We start from the raw sequence: 21,908 nt of genomic DNA on the forward strand, positions 1-21,908 counted from the left end.
TTCTGTGTTGTTGTTGTTGTTGTTGTTGTTTAAGAGGGACTTTAACCCGACTTTCTGTGATAATGTGGTAGTTCAATTCATAACTATTTCGGTCGATAAAAGCAGCTTACCGTTGTCATTTTCGGTTATGATGTGATTGCGGGCTTATTCTCAAACCCCTTTTTTGTGTATTACTTCAAATGAATTTTATCCAGTTTTGTTGGAGAGTTTCAAACCAGTGTATCAGTTTGGAACCACCAGTTCCAAGTAGTACAAGGAAAAGCAAATAACAGCCACCCGTTATACTCAGAGATAATTTGTAACCATGAATCAACTTGAAACCAATTTTTGACCGCAAGTCATACAGAGAAGGTTTTTTTGAACACCATTCAATCAGAAACGAATATTCGACCGCCAGTCGCGCTAAAACGTGTCTTTGGCCACCAGTCATTCTGAACCAAATATTCGACCGCCAGTCGCATCAAAGAGGTATACTTGACCACCAGTCATTCTTGAACTAATATTCGACCACCAGTTGTATTTTAAACAAATATCTGACCACCAGTCATGCTGAGCTTACATTCGACCGCCAGTCGCTTCATGGATTACCAGTCACTCAAGAATGCATGTGCAACCATCGAACGATGTTTTTCGTATACCGATTCCTAACTACTAGTATTTTTCCACTATTAGTTGATCGTTAATCATCATAAATACGGTTTATTACCGACGCGGTTGGAAAGTGCATTTTCACTCACAATTCCAGAATCATTCACAGAACTTCAACGCATTTTCACAATTTATTCTCTAACTTTGCCTGGTGACCCCTTTTCCATATTCGATTACTTCAATGTGAACAGAACCTCCAGGATATTATTATCTTGCCTTTAAGGTAAACCTGGTAGGATCGCCAATGTGTATTTCCGTGTTATAGGAAAATGGATCGGCCAGGACCAAAGATTGATTTTAAGCCCTAATGTGCTTTGCTAGTGTGCATACTGACAAGTCCGAAAACAGAGAGGAACTGTTTCTATGGTGATGCCGGTCGCAGCCTACTTATATGATATTTGAATATCTGTTGGTCAAGGTTACCTTGTACGTAAATTCATGCTACACAAAGGCAATTTCAACGCACTCGCGATCCTGCTATGAAAATTATATGGCAGGATTTACAGAACGAAATCAAGAAACGTCTTTCACAATTAAGAAACAAAAATTTTGAAGGTAATTTTTTTTTTTCAAAATAAAACAGAGAGAACTAATTCTCTGAACGGTGCACCGCGGTGTTCTTCTGTTCAGTCACAGACCAAGTACACATTGTCCAATCAAAAAGCGTTCTATGGAAGGTTTGAATTATGCTTTTCGGTGATTATTTCTCAGCATTATACTGTTTGAAAATAGGTACCTCAAACATATGAAAAAATATTGAACAAAATTATTCAATGACTTAAAAATTTCAAAGTATCAAATTTTCAACTCATTTTTCACAAAATAAAAGAAGTGATTTGTTACACTCAAATTTCACGCTGACCAAATATGACTTACAATTTCAAAAGTGAATTCAAAGGCAACAATTACGATATGAAATATTGATTCCATACATACAGCATCTATACCACTACCTATAAGTAGGTATCCATCCCTACTCACCTTTCTCATCCTGCGATAGATCTTCGTTGGATCCCTTGCGGCGACCCTCGGTGGGACTGTGTGACGACCGTTCGGTGCTGGCATCCGAGTCCCCTTCGGCACCCGATCCGGATCCCGCCTTGGCCGTCTTGTCCGGCACCAGCAGCTGCTGACCGGAGTAGATGAACGAGCTGCCCAACCGATTCAGCTGGGTCAACTCGGACGGCGTGGTATCGAAGCGGGCTGCCACCGAGGTCAGCGTATCCCTGTCTCCGACTGTGTACGAAGTGGTCGGAATTGTCGGCATCGAGCGTTTCTTCTCTCCATCTGAAAGCAGAACCGAAAAAGATTCAAATTAGTCACTAGGTTTACAAACGGTAAAAAGTTATATGTGCAAACACATAGCAGTTTAATGGGCCACACGAACCACTCTTCAGCCACTGACGATACTCGAATGGTTGAAAATCGCTACGATCTAAACCGCAGATATCGCTAATCGTCGGCTTATCAGTGAAATAGATCAAATAGTTGCCGGTCAATAGCGGAGGCTCCCGGGTCCATAAAATGATTATTCGAAACGTTTCTTCCGCGGTTTGAAGTGATGAGGAATTCATTAGGCTCGTCATTGCTCCCAACGAGCCTGCAAGGCACTAGTACTTCTTCAAGCAGTCACAAATCAAATGCAAGAACGGGATACACAACAGTTCTCGACCGGGTGCAGTATTGTGTCTACCGTTATTCGGGGTAACATTAATAATTTTCTTGGGATATTTTTGAATCTTTTTTTTTCACAAAACGAAAATAACAAGTTTTATATTTTTAAAACAAGCACTGGTAACCACCGGCCACTACTTTCATGATTCGAAAATGTTCCATCCATAAGTGACGAGTTGAATAACTCTCATCAATGTTACCCCGGATTACGGTATCATAAATAAACAATCTGCCGATCTTGAACCAGCAAACGCTAGCAGTTTCGGAATGCTCGATCAGACATAGCCAGAATAATGTTTGCTGATGTCAGCGAAATTTGGTCCGGGTAGAGTGACTGCCGTTGGAGTTCGGACCAGGACGTTAAGTACAAACAATTCAGATGCGACCTTACGGCAGTGCACAGTGCACTGCCAGAAACCTATACAATTACAAAATCGTCTTTGTCGTGCGGGTTGATGCAAAAGGGAATAGGATAAGCTAGACGCTTAGAAATCCCAATAATGTTTGTTTTGTTGGCGAACAGAATTTAAAGTTGTGATTATGAAATTTGATGATCCGGCTTCATTACTAATGGCACTTAAATGAACGACTAGTTTTAATTATACAACGGATATTGGTATAGAAAATGATTTATGATTTTGTCGTCAAGAATAATTTATCTTTTTGGTTCGGAATTCCTAGCAAACATTCAATATGCAATATATTTAGTTCAAGATAGAACAATAATTTCCTTAGAGACTTTTGAAGTATTAAAATTTTATTATGATTTGTTGCACAAAATGTTATTTTAGAAACATTTGCAGGTAATTCATTGATTGATTGCAAACAGAATTTACACGAGAAAAAAGGTAAGAATATTTATTATAATGAAATTTATGATTTTTTATAAAAATAACTGAAAACAAATTTCAAAATTTCAACAGATAGGACTTCCAGGAAACGCATTAGGGTTTTGTTCTACTTCGTCGTAAGCGCTATTATTCGTCGTATCAAACTTAAAAAGCTCCACTACGGTGGATACAGTCAACTTTCATTCGTTGCACTAAGCCCGTGGCCCACCTAGTGAAATACTTTCACTAATCGGGCTAAGTTTAAAGCTGTTAAATAACCGATTACAATGGAAATTCAGCGCTACCAACTTTGACAAATTACGTTTTATGTCAGAAAGTAACGTTTGCCTTCGTTTTGGGTGGGCTATAGCCCAATTAAAACGAAGTGCAATTAAACGTAGTGCAAGGACGAAATTCGACTGTATAACAAACTTACCTGCAACAAAGATTCGTTTTCAAATTTTGTGAAAGCTGTTATGGTTCGTACACTAGTACATCAAAAATGCAATTAAACTACTGTATTTCGATAAATAACTTCAGTTAAATTATCCACTTTTTCACCGAAATCGCATGGACGAACATGATCCGAGCGAAAGCTTAGCGATCAATTGAGCCACATTACTTTACGATACAAGTTTCTTCCCACCCTCCTGTGTGACTTACTTCGCCGGGCACTTATTTTCACTATGGAAAACCTTCTTACTTCTTCACTGAAGGATTTCATTCCAATCACACGCCGTGAAACTACTATAATTCATTATTTTTTTTTTTAATTTCCTCAACAAACTCGTACTGAGAAAAAAAAAAGCTTGTGGGCATCAATGTGCGCAATGTTTGGCGTAGAAACGATTCCTTTGATTGTATTATTTTCGCTACACTGTGAGCTGCTGTCAAGATTGTTCGGTCAAAAGGAATTGTGTTTATATGTTTGGGCTGAATTTCGATGGCGAACAATGAATTTTAAAGGAAATTAATATACTTCATCATGCTGAAGGAATGGAGAGAGATGCCCGTAAATCTATATATTCTAGTAAAACATTTTATTATATCATTGATAGTTGTATTTTGACCACTCACCATATCACAGTAAGCCGTTAGTTGTGAAACGAATCTGAAAACTGATTACTGTCAAACGGGATAACTTGCAACAGGGGTGAAACATGCAACATTTCGACATGTAACCGAATTGTCGTTTCGTTCAGCATTGAGTTGAATTATTATAAATTATTCTGCCATTTATTGACCTTATGTATACAACAGAAGATTTTGGCGAGGGTTAGGGTATTGTTTCTGTTTTGGTTGGTTTGCAAGAGATGGAAATCATATTACACGTTGGATTGTATAAAATTAATGTTGGAAAACGTTCCTCGTACCACATAAACGGTAGAATTATGTCATTCGAGGCATTTGCTATCAATTACAGTACTTAGTAGTGTACAAGTTGACAATATAAAAGTTTTGATAGTTTGATGCTTATACACTATAACAATTCAAAAACTTTTTTGGCTACCCTTGTAGGGTAACTTGCAACAGCTATTTAGATTTAAGTTTTAGGATATTTCTTGGCGTTCTTCATCGAAAACAAATGAAAAGACAAAATAGAACATATATCTGGTCAGTGACATTAAGATTTTTGTACCTCAATCAATTCAATACACGTTTTGTACTGAATATTAGAAAATTTACATGAATCGCATTATAATTAGATTTAGATTTATTTTATTCATGTAAATAATGAATAATTTTGAAAATCTGTATAAAAATTCACTTTCAGATCTGCCATTCAGAACTTTCTGCATGAAATATGATGAAATTTATGGCAAAATACTAAAACGGTCTCTTTTTAAGATGAATGTCTTAAATTTTTTTAAGATGAATGTCTTAAAAAGACATATGAGATACGTCGCTTTGATTTAAATATGTATAAAAAAAAAGTTATGTGAAGTATAAACTAAAATACCATTATGTTTGTAGAAAAGTTGCATTAAAGCATTTCAATGACTTTCCAATAACTGTCGAGACTTATGATATGTTAGATTTTCCTTGTCTGGACACTAGACCTATTCATTATTTCAAAAATGTCTGGAAACTCCCCAGTCAACCAATACTTTAATTTTACTTGTCAAAATGAACTTCTGGTCAAAATTTCAGTCAATTTGGAGTAAATTTAGGTGTGCTTCAAATCAATTTTGTGTTTTTGGGCTATTTTCAAGCTTTAAAAAATCATAACTACCGAAAGGAACACCAAACCTTATCGGAAACACCTCTACACAGTAGTTTATCGAATTCCACGAACTATTGTCTAACACGGTTTTATGATTGGAACAAGTTTTAACATAGTTTGGTTGAGGTTAGCGTCTCGAGTTTCTTGAAAATCTCTATTTTCGGGGAGTGTTTTCTCTGGAAAGCATACTTGTATGAAAACTTCAGATTTTAAATTTCCAGACATGATGACTATGCACATCTAAAAGTCAATACCGTTTAAAGTTACCATTTATCTTACGAAAATAAATTGTAAAAAATAGATAATTATGAAGCACATTTGTAAATCCGCTGTTAGTGAGCCAAAAGCACCACCGTGAGCTTCAAAAACATAAAAAATGAACACGTTAGCACTGCCAAGGTATTTAAATACCTTGAGCACTGCCTTTTCTCAGTCGATGATGATGATTGTTTTCAAATCGTTCTAAGGCTGTGAACCGTTTCACCAGTTCGTTTAACTTTTAGTTAAAATTTGACAGCTCGATAGTTATTTCCCCTCCGGTTAGAAATAACCCTGCTCTGGAGCATGGTTAAACTTGACAGTTCGAAAGTTATTTTTTGCTCCCGTGAATTTGAGAATAACTAACCATCTGTCAACTTTGTTCTGAAACAACTACTCGACTGTCAAAGCTCGAATGGGTCGACTGCGATGTTCAATTTAACCATTTGAGGGGAAAATAACTATTGAAATGTCAAATTTTAACTAATAGTTAAACGAACTGGTGAAACGGTTCACAGCCTAAATGGTCAGTGAAATGCGATCAAAACAATCATCAATTGGAAAGAAAAAGCAATGCTAACTTGTTCAATTCATTCATTTGTCGGTACATGTGTCACGTACGATTTAACTTTCATCAAGTTGCGATGCTGTGCTCGGTCTTTGTGCATTTTTGTAATTTATTGCCTCAAGCAACATGTGAGCAGTTGGTGGTCAATGAATTTATAGGTTTATTATGTTTGATTCTCGTTGACTAGGGCTTGAAGAAATAATGTCAATGTGTGTTTTGTATACCATATACACTCCCGTGCAAAAGTTTGGGTTCACCCCCTCAAAAACATACAAAAGTGTTCTGTCCATATCTCTGTGATTACACGTCCAATTGAAACTCTTTAAGCCGCATTCGAAAGGCAAAGAGTTATTCTTATTTCGTATGTATTTTTCCAAAATCATTTTTTGAATTTTGTATACTCAATTTTTACTTAAAGTCGTTACATTTTTCAAAAAACACACTGAAAAATCATATCTAATTTCCTCAGCATTGGATCGACCAAAATTGTAAGTCAAAGTGTCTTTCGAATCGTAATCTTATATTCTTTGAAGAGACCCCACGAAGTTTTGGCGGAAAAATCTGGAAAGTATTCAAAATCAATGAAACAGTCAGTCAAGTCATCGTGCAAAAGTTTGGGTTCACCCCTCAGTATGATGCAAATCATGCAAAAGTTTGGGTTCACCAGAGCCGCACGTTTATCATTTTTGTCAATATCTCTGCCATTTTTCAAACAATTTTAATAGTTTAAAGCTTTTTTGAGCGCAAATAATGACGCGTACCTGATTGGTTTGAGATTTCACAGATTTAAGTTAGTTCAAGTGAACCCAAACTTTTGCACGATACACCACACTGAGGGGTGAACCCAAACTTTTGCACGATGACTTGAATGACTGTTTCATTGATTTTGAATACTTTTCAGATTTTTCCGCCAAAATTTCGTAGGGTCTCTTCAAAGAATATAAGATTACGATTCTAAAGACACTTTGATTAAACATTTTGGTCGACCTGGAGGAGGAAATTAGATATGTTTTTTCAGTGTGTTTTTTGAAAAATGTCACAACTTTAAGTAAAAATTTAGTATACAAAGTTCAAAGAATGTTTTTGGAAAAATACATACGAAGTAAGAATAACTCATTGTCTTTCGAATGCGGCTTAGAGAGTTTCAATTGCACGTATAATCACAGAGATATGGACAGAACACTTTTGCATGTTTTTTAGGGGGTGAACCCAAACTTATGCACGGGAGTGTATATTGGGAAAACTGTGATTTCTGAGTACTGTGGCGAACAAGTCTGGATCAAACAATGTTAAAACTCAATTCAATCTTATTAGCGTTTTCGACAAACTTTAACAGAATTAAATTAGCTTCCAAATAGTGGTAATAGCAAGTGGTTTTGATATTCCACATGCCAGTTATGATTTTTCAAACCTTGAAATAAGCCCAAAAACACATTTTTAACTTGAAGTATACCGTAACCTTTATCAAATGAGCTGAAAATTTGACCAGACGATGTTCTTAGCATGAGAATTCAGAATATTACTTGACCGGAAGATTAACAGAGATTTTTTTCAAATATGAACAGGTCTACAGGGTGTCCTGTGCAATGCCAATGGAGTTTTCAATCGAATTGGTTTAATACTCATAATTCAATCAATAATATTTAGATTTCTGAGAGTGAAGTACCTTTTTTGATTATTGCCATGCTTTCACCGCAGAATATTATTAAATGATCATGATAACAAGGTATAGGTTAAGTTTTTAATAGTGTATTTCAGATGGCACCGTGTGTTGCATGTTACCCTACATAAGGGGTAGCATTAAAAATGCATATATTTCGTCTCTCCTGATCCCAGAAAACCAAATACTGATGAAACTTATACAGTGTGGTATTCTTCACATGGCGATTAGGGTACCAGATGGTTTTTGACTCAACGGAATTCTCAATTTTTTCATCCATATAGGTTTGAAGTTGAAAATTGTTGCAAGTTACCCCATTTGACGGTACGACAGAAACAACAAATTATTATTTTAAAGAACTAATGTCGGTCGCAATGTTGTTGTTTGTGTAGATTTGTTTTTATTTGTTGGTGATTTTGTTTCATATCGCTGCACGTCAGTGATGTTTTTAAGTTGAATTTTTCACTAAGAAAAATATTCATTCCTTGTCTGATCTAGTAAAAATCCTTAAAAATGCTTTAAAAGAACTCAAGAAAAATATCTTTGTCATTCATCCACAAACTTTTCTGATACTCAACCATGTGCTTTTTCCTCTCTGAATTCCCTCGGGGATTCTTTCGTCAATTATTTTTGGTCCTCTTGTTTTATCTGCTTCAACAGTTTTCGCTGAGTTTCTCCTGAGATTCCCATGGAAAATCATTCCCCGGTTCATTAATTATTATTCAGCAGATTTTTTCCTGAAGTTTCTTTAAGATTTCCGAGCTTACCAGAAATTTTCTCGAAGAATCTTTATTAAATTGCTTTAAAAAACCTTTAAAAGAATTCTGCCAGAGTATGCTACAGAAATTATTTTAAACATTTCTTCAGGAAAATCCTCTACAGCTTATTCCATATTAATTCAAATGGTTAGTTTGAAACATTATCCAATTGTTCATTAATTATTTGATAAATATTTTCTGGAATACTTGAGGAATTTTACAAGAAGTAGTGCCAATAAATTTTAGGAGTCTCACCAAAATAGTTTTCAAGACCACCAAGCAAGGCTCTCTTCACAAATTCTTCAGAGAGTTCATTAACAGTTAATCCAACTTTGCCTTTGAGGTTGTTACTAAAGTATCTCTTCGAATTCCTTCAACAAATCTTTAACCCTCCATTACCCAAATTTTAATTTTCAATCTAAATATCATTTTTAGTTGTATAAAATTGTTCTCAACACGTTTTGGGCAATGATTCATTTTTATCCGCAAATCTATGAATTTTGGTTTTTGATTTTTATAATTTTTATTCTTGAACATCCCTATCCTTTTTCATTTTTTCTTGAAGCTTCTTCTAGTTATTGATTTTTGGCAAAAATAAAAACTCAAGTTTTAACAGTACTTTTAAAAATATTAAATTTTAATTTGTTTCCCTGTATTTTTTTTTATTTTCCGTGTAATTAACGGAAAACAGGATAGAAATTATTTAAATACCATAAAGCTCTTCTTCTGTGATAGGTTTATTGTAGAAAAATGTAAAATGTACGATTTTTTATGTTACACTTTAAATGAACCCTAGGCATTTGTAGGTTATATAAGAATACAATTTTTCAAACAATTCAAAAAAGTTTCAAAAGTCATAAAAGCTTTTCTTATGTGAGTTAAGGTTTAAGCCAAAAATAAAATCATTTCGATTTCCGAGCTACACAAAATACACAAAATTCTAAAGTGTACCCCGTCTAAAGGCGGGGTTGGGTTTTAGAAGGAATTTAGATTTCTCTTAAAAATCAGTTTGATGCTGCTCCCCGCATTCCTTCACAAACCATTAATATAATCCTTCAAAACTGCCAACTTTTTGTAGAATTAACGACAACAATTCTTGTTCTTCATTCGAATGGACTATGATTGGCGTTAGAACATTTGGAATATCTACTGAAGATAGTTGTATCAAACATATTGGACATTTTTTTTGCATGAACTTCGAGTTTCATGATACTGCGGCTAACAGATAAAAGTAGAAACCAGTGTTTTTTCTACTTATTCCAAACAATTTTTTTTTGGAGGGATTTTTTTCAATTATTGCGGTATAATTGCTAAAATATGGGCGGTATTTTTCGAGATTATTGCCAAGGATGCCTTACAGTGAAATTCGTAATAATTTTTTTTACTAAATTTAAATCTGGAATACTGTGAAAATTGATTGATGAATTCACAGTTCATTAAGAAAAAACGTAGAAGCATTCTGAAATTTTGAAAACTCCTAGAATTTACTTCTTTCTTTAGATACTCTAAAACGTTGCTTTTTGGAGTATGAAAACAGATGTAACAGATAGAAAAACACATGGACAACAGGACAACGAAAATAAGATACAGCATAATTAAACTTCTCTTATGAACATAGAAAAAATATCAAAAAGCTTCATTAAAATATTCTTCAGAAATTATTCTTGAAATCTAGAAGAATACCTTCAATCCTGACTTCTGGATCCCCTCCTGGCCCTTGCTTTGTTTTTTTTTTTTAAATTTCTGATATACTCGAATCGTATCTAATGATAAATTTGGAAACTTTCTGATAAGAATCCTGAAAGGTTTTCGATGAGAAATGTTCTGATGAGATCCCTGCAATGTTTCTGATTAGGATCCTGGAAAGTTTTTATGAAAATCGTTCAAAGGTTTCATGAATCTCGTGGAAGAAATCCTGGAACGATATTGAAAATCCTGGAAGGATTTAAATGAGAATTCAAAGAGGATTTTGATGAGAACTTTAAAAGGATTCTGGTGAGAATTGTGGGAAGATTCTGAAAAGATTGTTTGCACGATGCTGATGAAAATGCAATTCCTGAGAAGGTTCTGATGAGAATCCTGGAATAACTTTGGTGAAAGTCCTGGCCGGATTCTGATAAGAATACTGAGAATATTCTGATAAGAATACTAAAAACAAGTATGATAAGAAAATTGAGAGGATTAGAATAAGAATTTTAAAAAGGTTCTGATTAAAATCTTGAGACAATTCTGATGAGATTCCTGAAGTATTTTGATGAGAATCCTGAGAGAATTTTGAGCAGAATCTTGACAGGAATCTGATGAGAATCCTAAGAGAATTTAGATGAGAACCATGGTAGGATTCAGATGAGAATGCTGAGGATTTCTGAGAGGATTTTGATGAGAATTTTGAGAGCATTCTGATGAGAATTCTAAGAGCATTCTGCTGAGAATCCAAAAAGGATTCTGATGAAAATATTGAGAGGATTCTGACAAGAATCCTAAGAGGATTCCGATCAGAACCCTGAGAGGATTTTGATGAGAATCCCAAGCAGATTCTGCTGAGAATCCTGAGAGAATTCTGCTGAGAATCCCGCGAGAATTTAGATGAGAATCCTGATAGAATTATGATGAGAATTCTGAGAGGCTTCAGATGAGAATACTGAGAGAATTCTAGTGAAAATCCTGAGAGGATTCAGATGAGAATCCTGAGAGAATTCTAGTGAAAATCCTGAGAGTATTCAGATGAGAATCCTTTAAAGGGTTATGATGAGAATCCTGAGAGGATTCAAATGACAATCCTGATAGAATTCTGATGAGAATCCTGAGAGGATTCTAATGTGAATCCTAAGAGAATTCTGAGAGGATTCTGATGTGAATTTTGTGAGGGTTCTGATGAGAATCCTGAGAAAATTGGATGAGAATTCGAGAAGGTTCTGATGAGACTCCTAACCCTGAGAACCCTCAGAAAATTTAGATGAATATCCTGAGGGAATTCAGATGAGAATCCTTAGAGGGTTCTGATGAGAATCCTGAGAGGATTCATATGAGGATCCTGAGAGAATTCTGATGAGAATCCTGAGAGGATTCTGATGAGAATCCAGAACATATTCCAATGAGAATCCTTAGAGGATTCTGATGAGTATGCTGAGATAATTCATATAAGAATCCCGAGAAGATTCTGATGAGAATCCAGAAAGGATTCTAATGAGAGTTCTGAGAGGATTCTGATGAGAATTCCAACAGGGTTTTAAAGAGAATACTGAGAGGGTTCTGATAAGAATCCTGACAGGGTTCTGAGACTTTGAGGTGAATCTGATGAGACTCTTGAAAGAAATCTAGTGAATTCTGTTGAAAATCCTGACAAAATTTAGATGAGAATCCTAAGAGGCTTCAGATTAGAATCCTTAGAGGGTTCTGATGAAAATCCTGAGGGAATTATGATGCGAATCCTTAGAGGATTCCGATGATAATCCTGCGAACCCTAACAGGATTCTGATGAGAATACTGAGAGGGTTCAGAGTGTTGAGAGGCATATTATCAGAAATTTTCTAGGATTCCCAACAGTACCTTCCAGGATTTTCAATGGAACCCAAATTTCAATAATAAAGCATTGATCTTATGAAGTCAAAAATTGGAACTTTGTTCCTCAGGTTTAGTTTCAGCATAATAATTGACCAAACCAGAATTACTTCAATTTTGCTGTTATATCGACAGTGTGATTTAATATTTCTCGTTATGAGAATTTCGCAAGTTTGCATTTTTATGCCACAAAATAATTCGTTCCTAAATATATAAATCTCTCAAACTGGACCTAAAATGGTCATCTTTTGTCGAGTAGTTATGACGTAACGGTGAAAAGGGGGAGTAGGCTCAAGCGTTACTTAATTTGTGGACAGCGCCTATTTGAATACGAAAAATAACAAATAAACAATAATATATAACTAGTGATCTTGCAATGACATGGGTTGGTATGACATGAATTAAATCAAATTTAATTTCCCGTTTCATAAAAACGCGTTACGTGGGAAGAGGCTCGAAAATTGTAAATTTAGACTTTACGTAATTCTGGTAATTTGATGAAATATTCCAGCGAAACATTTCAACCAAATCACCATACAAAAACTGAATGTTCGGAATATGACTGTTTGGAATTTGAAAAAAAGGTAACGTTTTGACGGTATGTTTTCTAACAAATAGTAGTACATGATATAAAGGGTTTTGCCTCAAGGGTGCATATCACCGCATATTCGCTTATATGATATACGAATCAAGATGTTCGATAGATCTTCTTCTTTCTTTGCCAAACTTTCCATTTTCGCATCCGTATATCGTGTGGCAGGTACGATTATACTCTATGCCCAGAGAAGTCATGGAAATTTCCATTACGAAAAGATTCTGGACCGACCGGGAATCGAAACCAGACACCTTCAGCATGACTTTGCTTTATAGCCGCGGAATCTAACCACACGGCTAAGGAAGGCCCTTAGTTCGATAGATCTTTTTCATAAATATTGTAGGCTTTTAGTTTTTCATGGATTTTGTTCAATGCAACAGTAACGATTTCATCGTTGACTTAGGAGTGAAAATTTAACTCAAAACTCACCACAAAAAGCCTCAAACGATTCGAGGCAGAGCGCATCGAAATGCGAGGATTTTTCCTGTTACTCTTTCTCTCTTGCTTCTATGCTCACCCTTACCCATACTGTAAAAAAAATTCTTGAGTGACCCATCCGATAAAAACAATCCTCGCGGAGTTGTGATGGCACTCATTTGTGATGGAATTTTCCTTTGTTGCATTTTGTGTCGCATCTTCCTCACTCATTTTTCGTTACCTCTCTGCCTAATTTTTTTTTCGCTACCTTACAAAGAGGCATGAAAATGGTCTACTTTAATGTGTAAATTATATTTTTTGCATTAAACTCGATATAATTCGAATTCGGCTACTTCTAGAGAAATTGTGCATACCATCATTTTGGTTCACAATTATTTCAAGATTCTTATTGTATCAACAAAACGTATTTATTTCGGCAAAAAATCAAAATTTTGAAAATCGACCAAAAGTTGTTGTTGGAAAAACTTTTTTATTAAAAATTTCTCCAAAACGAAACTTTGTCCCAAACATCTGTTTACTATCAAGATTCTATAGCAAAAAAAAAAAAATATTAAAAATGGTGTTTTTGCGTAATATAACATTTAAGTTTTATTTTTGATTTTTTATGAAAATTAATAAAATATTTTCTCAGTGTATATTTTTTTCTCATGGTCCAAACGGTTCACTACAACTTCTTCATAAAACATTTTTCTCTTAAATCACCAGTTTCGTAGTAAAAATTTTTCGAATAAGTTGCATGCATAAATGTATAGGTCATTTTAAAAAGTTATTCTTGAGTCAAAATGATCAATTTTTCTATGGAACAACACTTATTCTTTCATACCAAAAACATGTGCGAAATTTAATCCAAATCAAAGACTATCGAGCACGATTTTCATTTTTTTTCCGACTCATTCTGGATGAAATTCGTCTAATCTATTTGTTATGGACACCACAGCACGAACTGTATTTGGGTGATTTCTTCAGTTTTTTAGGAATCTTTGTAAAGTAGTTCATACAATTGCTTTCTTTGAAATATATGTTAGAAGTGTGTCCAATGACCATAGCTTGCAAAACTTGCAGTAAATTCATGTAGGCTTTCCTAATAGTTCATGGATAAAGCTGTGAATAGTGTGGAGGTCCTCGGTTACAATCCATTTGTTTCCCTCCTTAAATCTCGTTTATGGCAATCCTGATATTAAAGTTCAATTTCGTTTACAAAAAATCCACTCTAAATGTTTAAACCTACTCACCTTTAGTCAGTCGGTCGATGCTTTCGAAGCGGCCCTCCACTTTGGACCGCAGAGAGTCTAAATCGAAGGGTGCAGCCAATCCATGATCAACGCTCCTCGATTTGCTCCTGAAAGGGTAAAAGAAATAAAAAAATGGGAAAAGAATTAGCATATTTTATCCAGTCCGGTGTGGCGTTGCTGCAATTGACATTTATCATTGCGGCACGTCTTTCGGTCGGTCCTTCTTGAGCTGGGATTTATGCAGGACGTGGTAGGAAAAGAAACCAATCGAAATGATTAAGCGTGTGTCGTTGCACTACTGATTTGCTATTTAAAACAATCGGTGCTACAACAACTAGTATTCATTAAAATAACGCACATGCAACCAGACAAGCAACAGATAAATAAATTAAGAATATGAACCATAAAAATCTTTCACTGGACGAAACGGCACTTGTGGTCGGTTCGCTTGATGTAGCGCGCCTTGAGGCACTGCAAAAACACCTCCAGGTACTTACCGTTCCTTGGAGCACTTGCCTTTTGTCTACAACTCCTCCGCCTCAGGCTACGAGATATCTCTGCCTCTAGTGAATAGGCCAGTACACTGGCGATGTTAACGATGCTGGATGGAGCTATAAAATTCGCCACAGCGCAATTCAATTTGGGTGAATGAAATTTACGGTATTGTTGGGCAGAAGCTGTTGTTGCCGCATTCGCACCTCCGAGAAATTAAATTAGCTGCTGAGTGGTCAGGCAGCGACAACGAGGAGATGAATGGCAGAGGGATTTTGAAAGCGCGGTAAGAATTTCTGATGACATTTTAACGGGCACGGATTTCATGGTCGGTTGTCTCGGAGGTAATCCATTATTGAAAATAAAAGCGAATTATACAAATGGTAGAAAGTGGATAGACAGGAAGACTAGAGGACTAGAAGACTAGAAGGCCAGAAGACTAGGATACTAGAAAACTAGAAGACTAGAAGACTAGAAGGGCAGAAGAATAGAATAGCGGACTTTGGGGCAAGTGTGCCACCCCTGCTTTTTATAAAAACTACCATATATATTTTCTTTTTGAGCTTAACAATATGTTCCCTCATAGTTCACAGTGCAATGATCAAAATATGATGAAAATTGCTCTATTTTTCACGTATTTACATCGACTTGTGCAAAGACAACCGAATTTGAGTGGATTTTTATAAGATTATGTTGTTTCTAAATAGTATGGTAAAAGGTAAATTCTTAACAGATTTTTCTAACGTTCTAACTAATCGTGAAACTATTCAAATGTGTAAGTTATTGTGACATTTGAACAAAAAAAATATTTAGTTTAACATACGAAATCCAGTTTGGTTGAAATGTATACTTATTGGGGCAAGTGTGCCACCTATTTGGTAAACGAAAATTGTTGGAGTGAAATTTATAAAAATGTAAACATCATCAACAAAATTATAATAATAAACCAAAATGAGGCACCAGTAGTGGTTTCTGAAGTATAGTAGGGGAATAACTGACATTTTTGTCCCCCAAAGTGATTTTTACTCAAAATATTCATTAATAGCATGTTTTTCGGCTTATTAAGTACCGTTTTACATATCTACATCAATATTTTACCGTTATTTACTGCTAATCGAGTTTAATATTATACATATTTGCCGTAATATAAGGGTTATCTATATATTGTATTGAATGGAGACAAAAATAACCATTTGAGTTATTCGAATTGAGTAATAGAGAGTTATGCATGTTTTAAACCTCGTTATAAAGCATCCCCTTATTACGGTAAACTTTAAATTATTTTTCATATTATCGATTAGTGTCTGCTTTGTAAGTAATATTATTAGGAAATGAAGAAAATTTGATTACAAGTAGAATTACATGCGATGTTCATTCGGTGGCCGTTTTGCCCCATATGGGTGGCACACTTGCCCCATAGTGTCAAAAAATAGGTTATTTTGGATGATTTTTGAGAAGCTCCAAAACTAATACTTTTTGAAATTATTTTCTTTTTAAATAGCACAGTGGTTATGGAAAGATGTGAAACTAACATCATGATGGATTTTATAAGCTTTAAGCAAAGCTAGAGAACAATTTCCTTAAGGTGGCACACTTGCCCAAATTCCGCTTCCAGGCGACTAAAAGACTAGAAGACTAGAAGACTGGAAGACTAGAAGACTGAAAGACTAGAAGACTAGAAGGCTAGAAGACTTGAAACTTAGAAGACTAGAAGACTAGAAAGACTAGAAGACTAGAAGACTGAAAGACGAGAACACTAGTAGACTAGAAGACAAGAAGGCTAGAAGAGTAGAAGACTAGAAGACTGAAAGATGAAATGCCTAGAAGATTAGAAGACTGGAAGACTAGAAGACTAGAAAACTGGAAGCCTAGAAGAGTAGAAGACTAGAAGACTTGAAGTCTAGAAGACTGAAAGACGAGAACACTAGAAGACAAGAAGGCTAGAAGACTAGAAGACTAGAAGACTGAAAGATGAAATGCCTAGAAGACTGAAAGATGAAATGCCTAGAAGACTAAAAGACTGAAAGACTAGAGACTAGAAAACAAGAAGACTATAAGACTAGAAGTCTGGGAGACGAGAAGTCTAGAAGTCTAAAAGACTAGAAGACTAAAAGACTAAAAGACTAGAAGACTAGAAGACAAGAAGACAAGAAGACAAGAAGACTAGAAGACTAGAAGACTAGAAGCCTAGAAGACTAGAAGACTAGAAGACTAGAAGACTAGAAGACTAGAAGACAAGAAGACTAAAGCCTAGAAGACTAGAAGACTAGAAGATTGAAAGACGAGAACACTAGAAGACTAGAAGACAAGAAGGCTAGAAGAGTAGAAGACTAGAAGACTGAAAGATGAAATGCCTAGAAGACCAAAAGACTGAAAGACTAGAGACTAGAAAACAAGAAGACTATAAGACTAGAAGTCTGGGAGACGAGAAGTCTAGAAGTCTGGGAGACGAGAAGTCTAGAAGTCTAAAAGACTAGAAGAGTAGAAGACTAGAAGACTAAAAGACTAGAAGACTAGAAGACTAGAATACTAGAAGACTAGAAGACTAGAAGACTAGAAGACTAGAAGATTAGAAGACTGGAAGACTGGAAGACTGGAAGACTAGAAGACTAGAAGACTAGAAGACTGGAAGACTAGAAGACTAGAAGACTTGAAGACTAGAAGACTAGAAGACTAGAAGACTAGAAGACTAGAAGCCTAGATGACTAGAAGACTAGAAGACTAGAAGACTAGAAGACAAGAAGACTAGAAGACTAGAAGACTAGAAGACTAGAAGACTAGAAGACAAGAAGACTAGAAAACTAGAAGACTAGAAGACAAGAAGACTAGAAGACTAGAAGACTGGAAGACTGGAAGACTGGAAGACTGGAAGACTAGAAGACTAGAAAACTAGAAGACTAGAAGACTGGAAGACTAGAAGACTTGAAGACTAGAAGATTGAAAGACGATAACACTAGAAGACTAGAAGACAAGAATGCTAGAAGAGTAGAAGACTAGAAGACAAGAAGACGAGAAGACTTGAAGACTAGAAGACTAGAAGCCTAGAAGACTAGAAGACTACTAGACTAGAAAACTAGAAGACTAGAAGACTAGAAGACAAGAAGACTAGAAGACTATAAGAATAGATAACTAGAAAACCAGAAGACTAGAAAACTAGAAGACTAAAAAACTAGAAGACTAGAAGACTAGAAGACTAAAAACTAAAAAGCAAGAAGACTAGACGACTAAAAAAGTAGAAGACTGGAAAATTAAAGAACTAGAAGAACCCTGCAAAATCGAATCCCAAGAGAGCAATGCATTTCGACTTCTCAATGCAACGAATTATTTCACATCAATCATAGCCAGGAGGAAACAACCTCGACATTCTGGAGCTTTTTTACACTAACACTTCTCGTGTGCTCAAATTAAATCAGTCGCAATGATTTATGGTTCGGCTGTCGTCATCCATCGCCATCAAGCATGCTTGAACCAAACCCCTCACAAATTAAGCCATCATGCATAATTGAATATCCTTTGCGTGCATGCATGTCACCGTTGACAGGACTGTCCACCGAAAAAAAATGCGTATTAGCTCACGTATGACATGCACGGTTTGAACATTAATTCGTAAATTGGTGATAAGCAAAAGTTGAAAAGCAAGGGAGCGATTTTTTTTCTTCTAAAAATTTTAAACGTTTGTAATAGGTAACAGTTACTAAACGGTAGTGAAAATTTTATGTGTGAGAATTAATTATTCAAAAGTGAACATCAACTGTAATTTTCAAAGAAAATGAAATTATTTGTTTTAGAAACGACACAGATATTGATTATTTTAATGGGGCTTGAAGGACGAGTTTCCTGAATTTAAATCATTTTAATACTTTTGTCTTTTCATCCTTTTGTATTTTCCTCTTTTTTCTTTTGACCTATTCGACCTTTCGTTTTATAGAACTTTTGTCTTTTCGATCTTTTGTCCTTTGATCATCTGTTCTTACGATTTTTTGTTTTCTATGTTTTTGTCTCCCGACGTTTTTTTTTCCTTTTTACGTTTAATTTTACGACTTTCTGTCCATAAACTTTTTTTGTCCGTATTGTATGAGTTTTATGAGCTAACAATTGCTCAATTTTTCGAACTCAAGAACAGTAACTACCCAACCCAATCTGCACCTGCCTCTACCATCTAACCAATTTTAAACACGTCCCAAAATCCACTTCAGCTCGCGTTAGCCAAGTCGTGCCCACCATCTCCGGTTCTTGCAGTTTTTTTTTTGTCGTTCAGTATTCATTCCTCTTCAATTTGCGATTCAAATCATCATAAAGGTAAACAAACGATCTCCGAGAGTGGATTCGGGGGGGGGGGGGGGGGGGGCTCTCGTGACTGACTCTGTGAGAACCACACCGCAAAATCAACAATCTCATGAAATCCGCTTTTCGACCTTGAGCCAAACGCGTTCCGGAAATTGGCCCCTCCGCCGATGATTGCGATTATGATGATGGTGATGGTGATGATAATGACGTGCTACCAGCTTCACTCTCTAAAATGAAGTTACACAAAATCGGGCTCTTCTAAACCACTACCATTTGTTATCCTGAACAATCCCAGGAGCAGGTTGTTTAGCATGTGTTAAAATTAGAATCTGATGTGTTACTTCAGAGGAGTTCGGTTTTGTGCAAATCGATCTCAATTTTGTGTTACTCCGTTTAAGCGTGCTAGATTCAGATGACGATGAGTGACAAAGACGACCCGTGAGTCGCGGCGTAGATTTCAATTTTTGAAACTGGTTCCAAAGAACGAACGGTTTAATGATCGTTTCATGTTCTTGTCATTTCAACAGTAAGCATCGGAAAGGTGATCTGAAGTGGTGTTTTATAGCGTATGAACCAATATCTTTTATGACAGATAATGACGGATTTTAACGCAAGCGTTCTAGATTGATTTTATAATCGTAAAACAAAATTGACCACAATCAGTTTAAATTCAAATTCATTGAATAAGATCAGGGAGCTTCAAGCAGAATAATCAACTTATGTGAAGCCAAACTACCAATGAGTTATCTACCAGACTATTTATAGCTTAGGATTACCACGGGTAATCGCCCAAAAGCCAGTATCTTATAGTTTCGGTCTCGTCTCTCAGATTTATTTGCGTGAGGAATGGTTTGTTTCCCCCCTCGAGACAAGCTTATCTTTTTATCGGACCTCCGGTAAGGTTTGTTCAGGAAGTTAATTTATTTCTTGTTTTGTTTTGAATCGTTTGTCGACTGGTTCCGGAGAATGGATGGAGCTTGCCCAACTGACAGGAAAACAGTGTGATGACAAATGGATCTCTATGTTGTTTCTCTGCCGCGTCTTAGTACAAGGTTCCTTAGACTGACGAAGGGATGTCTCTTGGAAGCTGATTTCTGAATAAAATTAGCTGTCTCATAACATAATTTATCGTATCCATTTCCCGAACATTGTGGTTTAATAGTTTAATGATCACGTTATGTTTAGCATATGTCCTTCCTCGCAAATCCAATATCATGATGAAATATGTGTATCCGACGCACGCTTCAAATATAGAACACTTAGTTACGGACAGTTCTTGAAACGGATCGTCTATAAATTACATAATGCTTTAAAAGGAAAAAATGGTTTGAGGTTCCCAAGATACTTCCACTGGTTTGCTGAATTTAATAGGTTTCCACGCACTTTCCATAGATTGAAAAACAACATACGGATTCCAAATGATTGCCGGTACTAGATCAATTAGTCATCAAATAGTTCTACATTGGCACTATATACTCAAGTTGGTAACTTCACTTGAACTTTGCGTAATTTCTCGAGAATACAGGGTTTTCAAATGTTCTACGGAACTCTCAAGAGGTTTTCAGAGGTTCCCAGGAGTCGTAGTTTCTTAGGAGATTGCACAGTTTAACAGTACATACTTTTCAATACTATCTAGAGATTCTAAAGAAGTTTCTGGGTTCAAAGGTTTCCAAAAGTGCTCCAAGAAATTCCATGAAGTTCTCAAGCGATCTTAACATTTCCCAGAGATCTCAACAAGCTCTTCAACGTTTCAAACAGGTTGCTAAAGATTCCAAAGGTCTATGAGGAGACATCTCTGTGTCTGTGTTCAATTCCACCAAACGAGGATTCCACAAATTCTTCAGAATACCAACCGTTTTTTTTCAACTTTACGTTCGAGTTTTTTCCTAAAGTTTTTCTTCAGATTCCTCAACAAATCTATCATAAAATATCTTGGAAAGCCTTCAAGGATTGTTTGAAAATTTTGCATTAAAAATTATTCAGAACGTACTATAAAAACCATCAAATGATACTTCCAGGTGGTATTCTAAGGATACGTTCTAATAGTCCACAAGATTGTCATATAAAGTGGTTCTTTACATTTCTCTAAAAATCAATTTGATGTTGCTTCATGTATTCCTTTAAAAAATTTAGCCCTTTAGAAAATTTTGCCGCGAAAGTACTATTGAATTTCCAGAGATATTTGTTCAGGGATTTCTTTAAAGAATGATATTAAAGTGTGTTACCGATTTTGGCAACAAAGCGTTAATTTTATTTTGCCATATATGAATATTATGAAAAGCACATGTTTTAACCATTGTAATCACTAAAAATTTCTGAAATGGTATGGATACTACTAAGAATGGTGTGGAAAATATCTAGGAAACTTCTTCAGTTGAATTTTCAACCTAAAAGCAGCCTATACTGAAAAGTTCAATAGTAGTACAAAGAGCAGGTTAGTTATTTGGCCACACTTATGAATCTGCATTTTCGTCAAATTTGAATTGATACCAGTTTTCAACATACCTTCATATGAACTTTCAGCTGCACTAATGAGGAAAAATATTTCGTTCAGTAAACTAAGGAAAAAACACCAAGTCGGATTGTCCCATAATTAAATGTAACCGCATATCAGTCCCACTACTGGTAAAAAGCAATTTGTGAAAGTTTCATTGAGATCCAACCCTGTTTGAATCTTCAGGAT

General features: G+C 35.6%; 1 protein-coding gene across 15 annotated transcripts in view; it reads right to left on the minus strand.

The window, feature by feature from the left end:
- The window catches only part of LOC5575778 (TLD domain-containing protein 2), a 635,746-nt gene that overhangs the window by 146,228 nt on the left and 467,610 nt on the right, over positions 1-21,908 (minus strand). For 14 of the 15 annotated variants that reach the window (XM_021850058.1, XM_021850049.1, XM_021850048.1 and 11 more), the window contains 2 exons: positions 14,447-14,553; positions 1,630-1,935 (listed from right to left, as the gene is read on the minus strand). In XM_021850058.1, the coding sequence (XP_021705750.1) occupies positions 1,630-1,935; positions 14,447-14,553 (413 nt within the window). Of the gene's footprint in view, positions 1-1,629; positions 1,936-2,035; positions 2,056-14,446; positions 14,554-21,908 lie in introns of those variants that run through there. The other variant, XM_021850057.1, reaches the window with a different exon arrangement.

This window comes from Aedes aegypti, chromosome 3, assembly GCF_002204515.2.
Source record: "Aedes aegypti strain LVP_AGWG chromosome 3, AaegL5.0 Primary Assembly, whole genome shotgun sequence".
In the NCBI taxonomy this organism is placed as follows: Eukaryota; Metazoa; Arthropoda; class Insecta; order Diptera; family Culicidae; genus Aedes; species Aedes aegypti.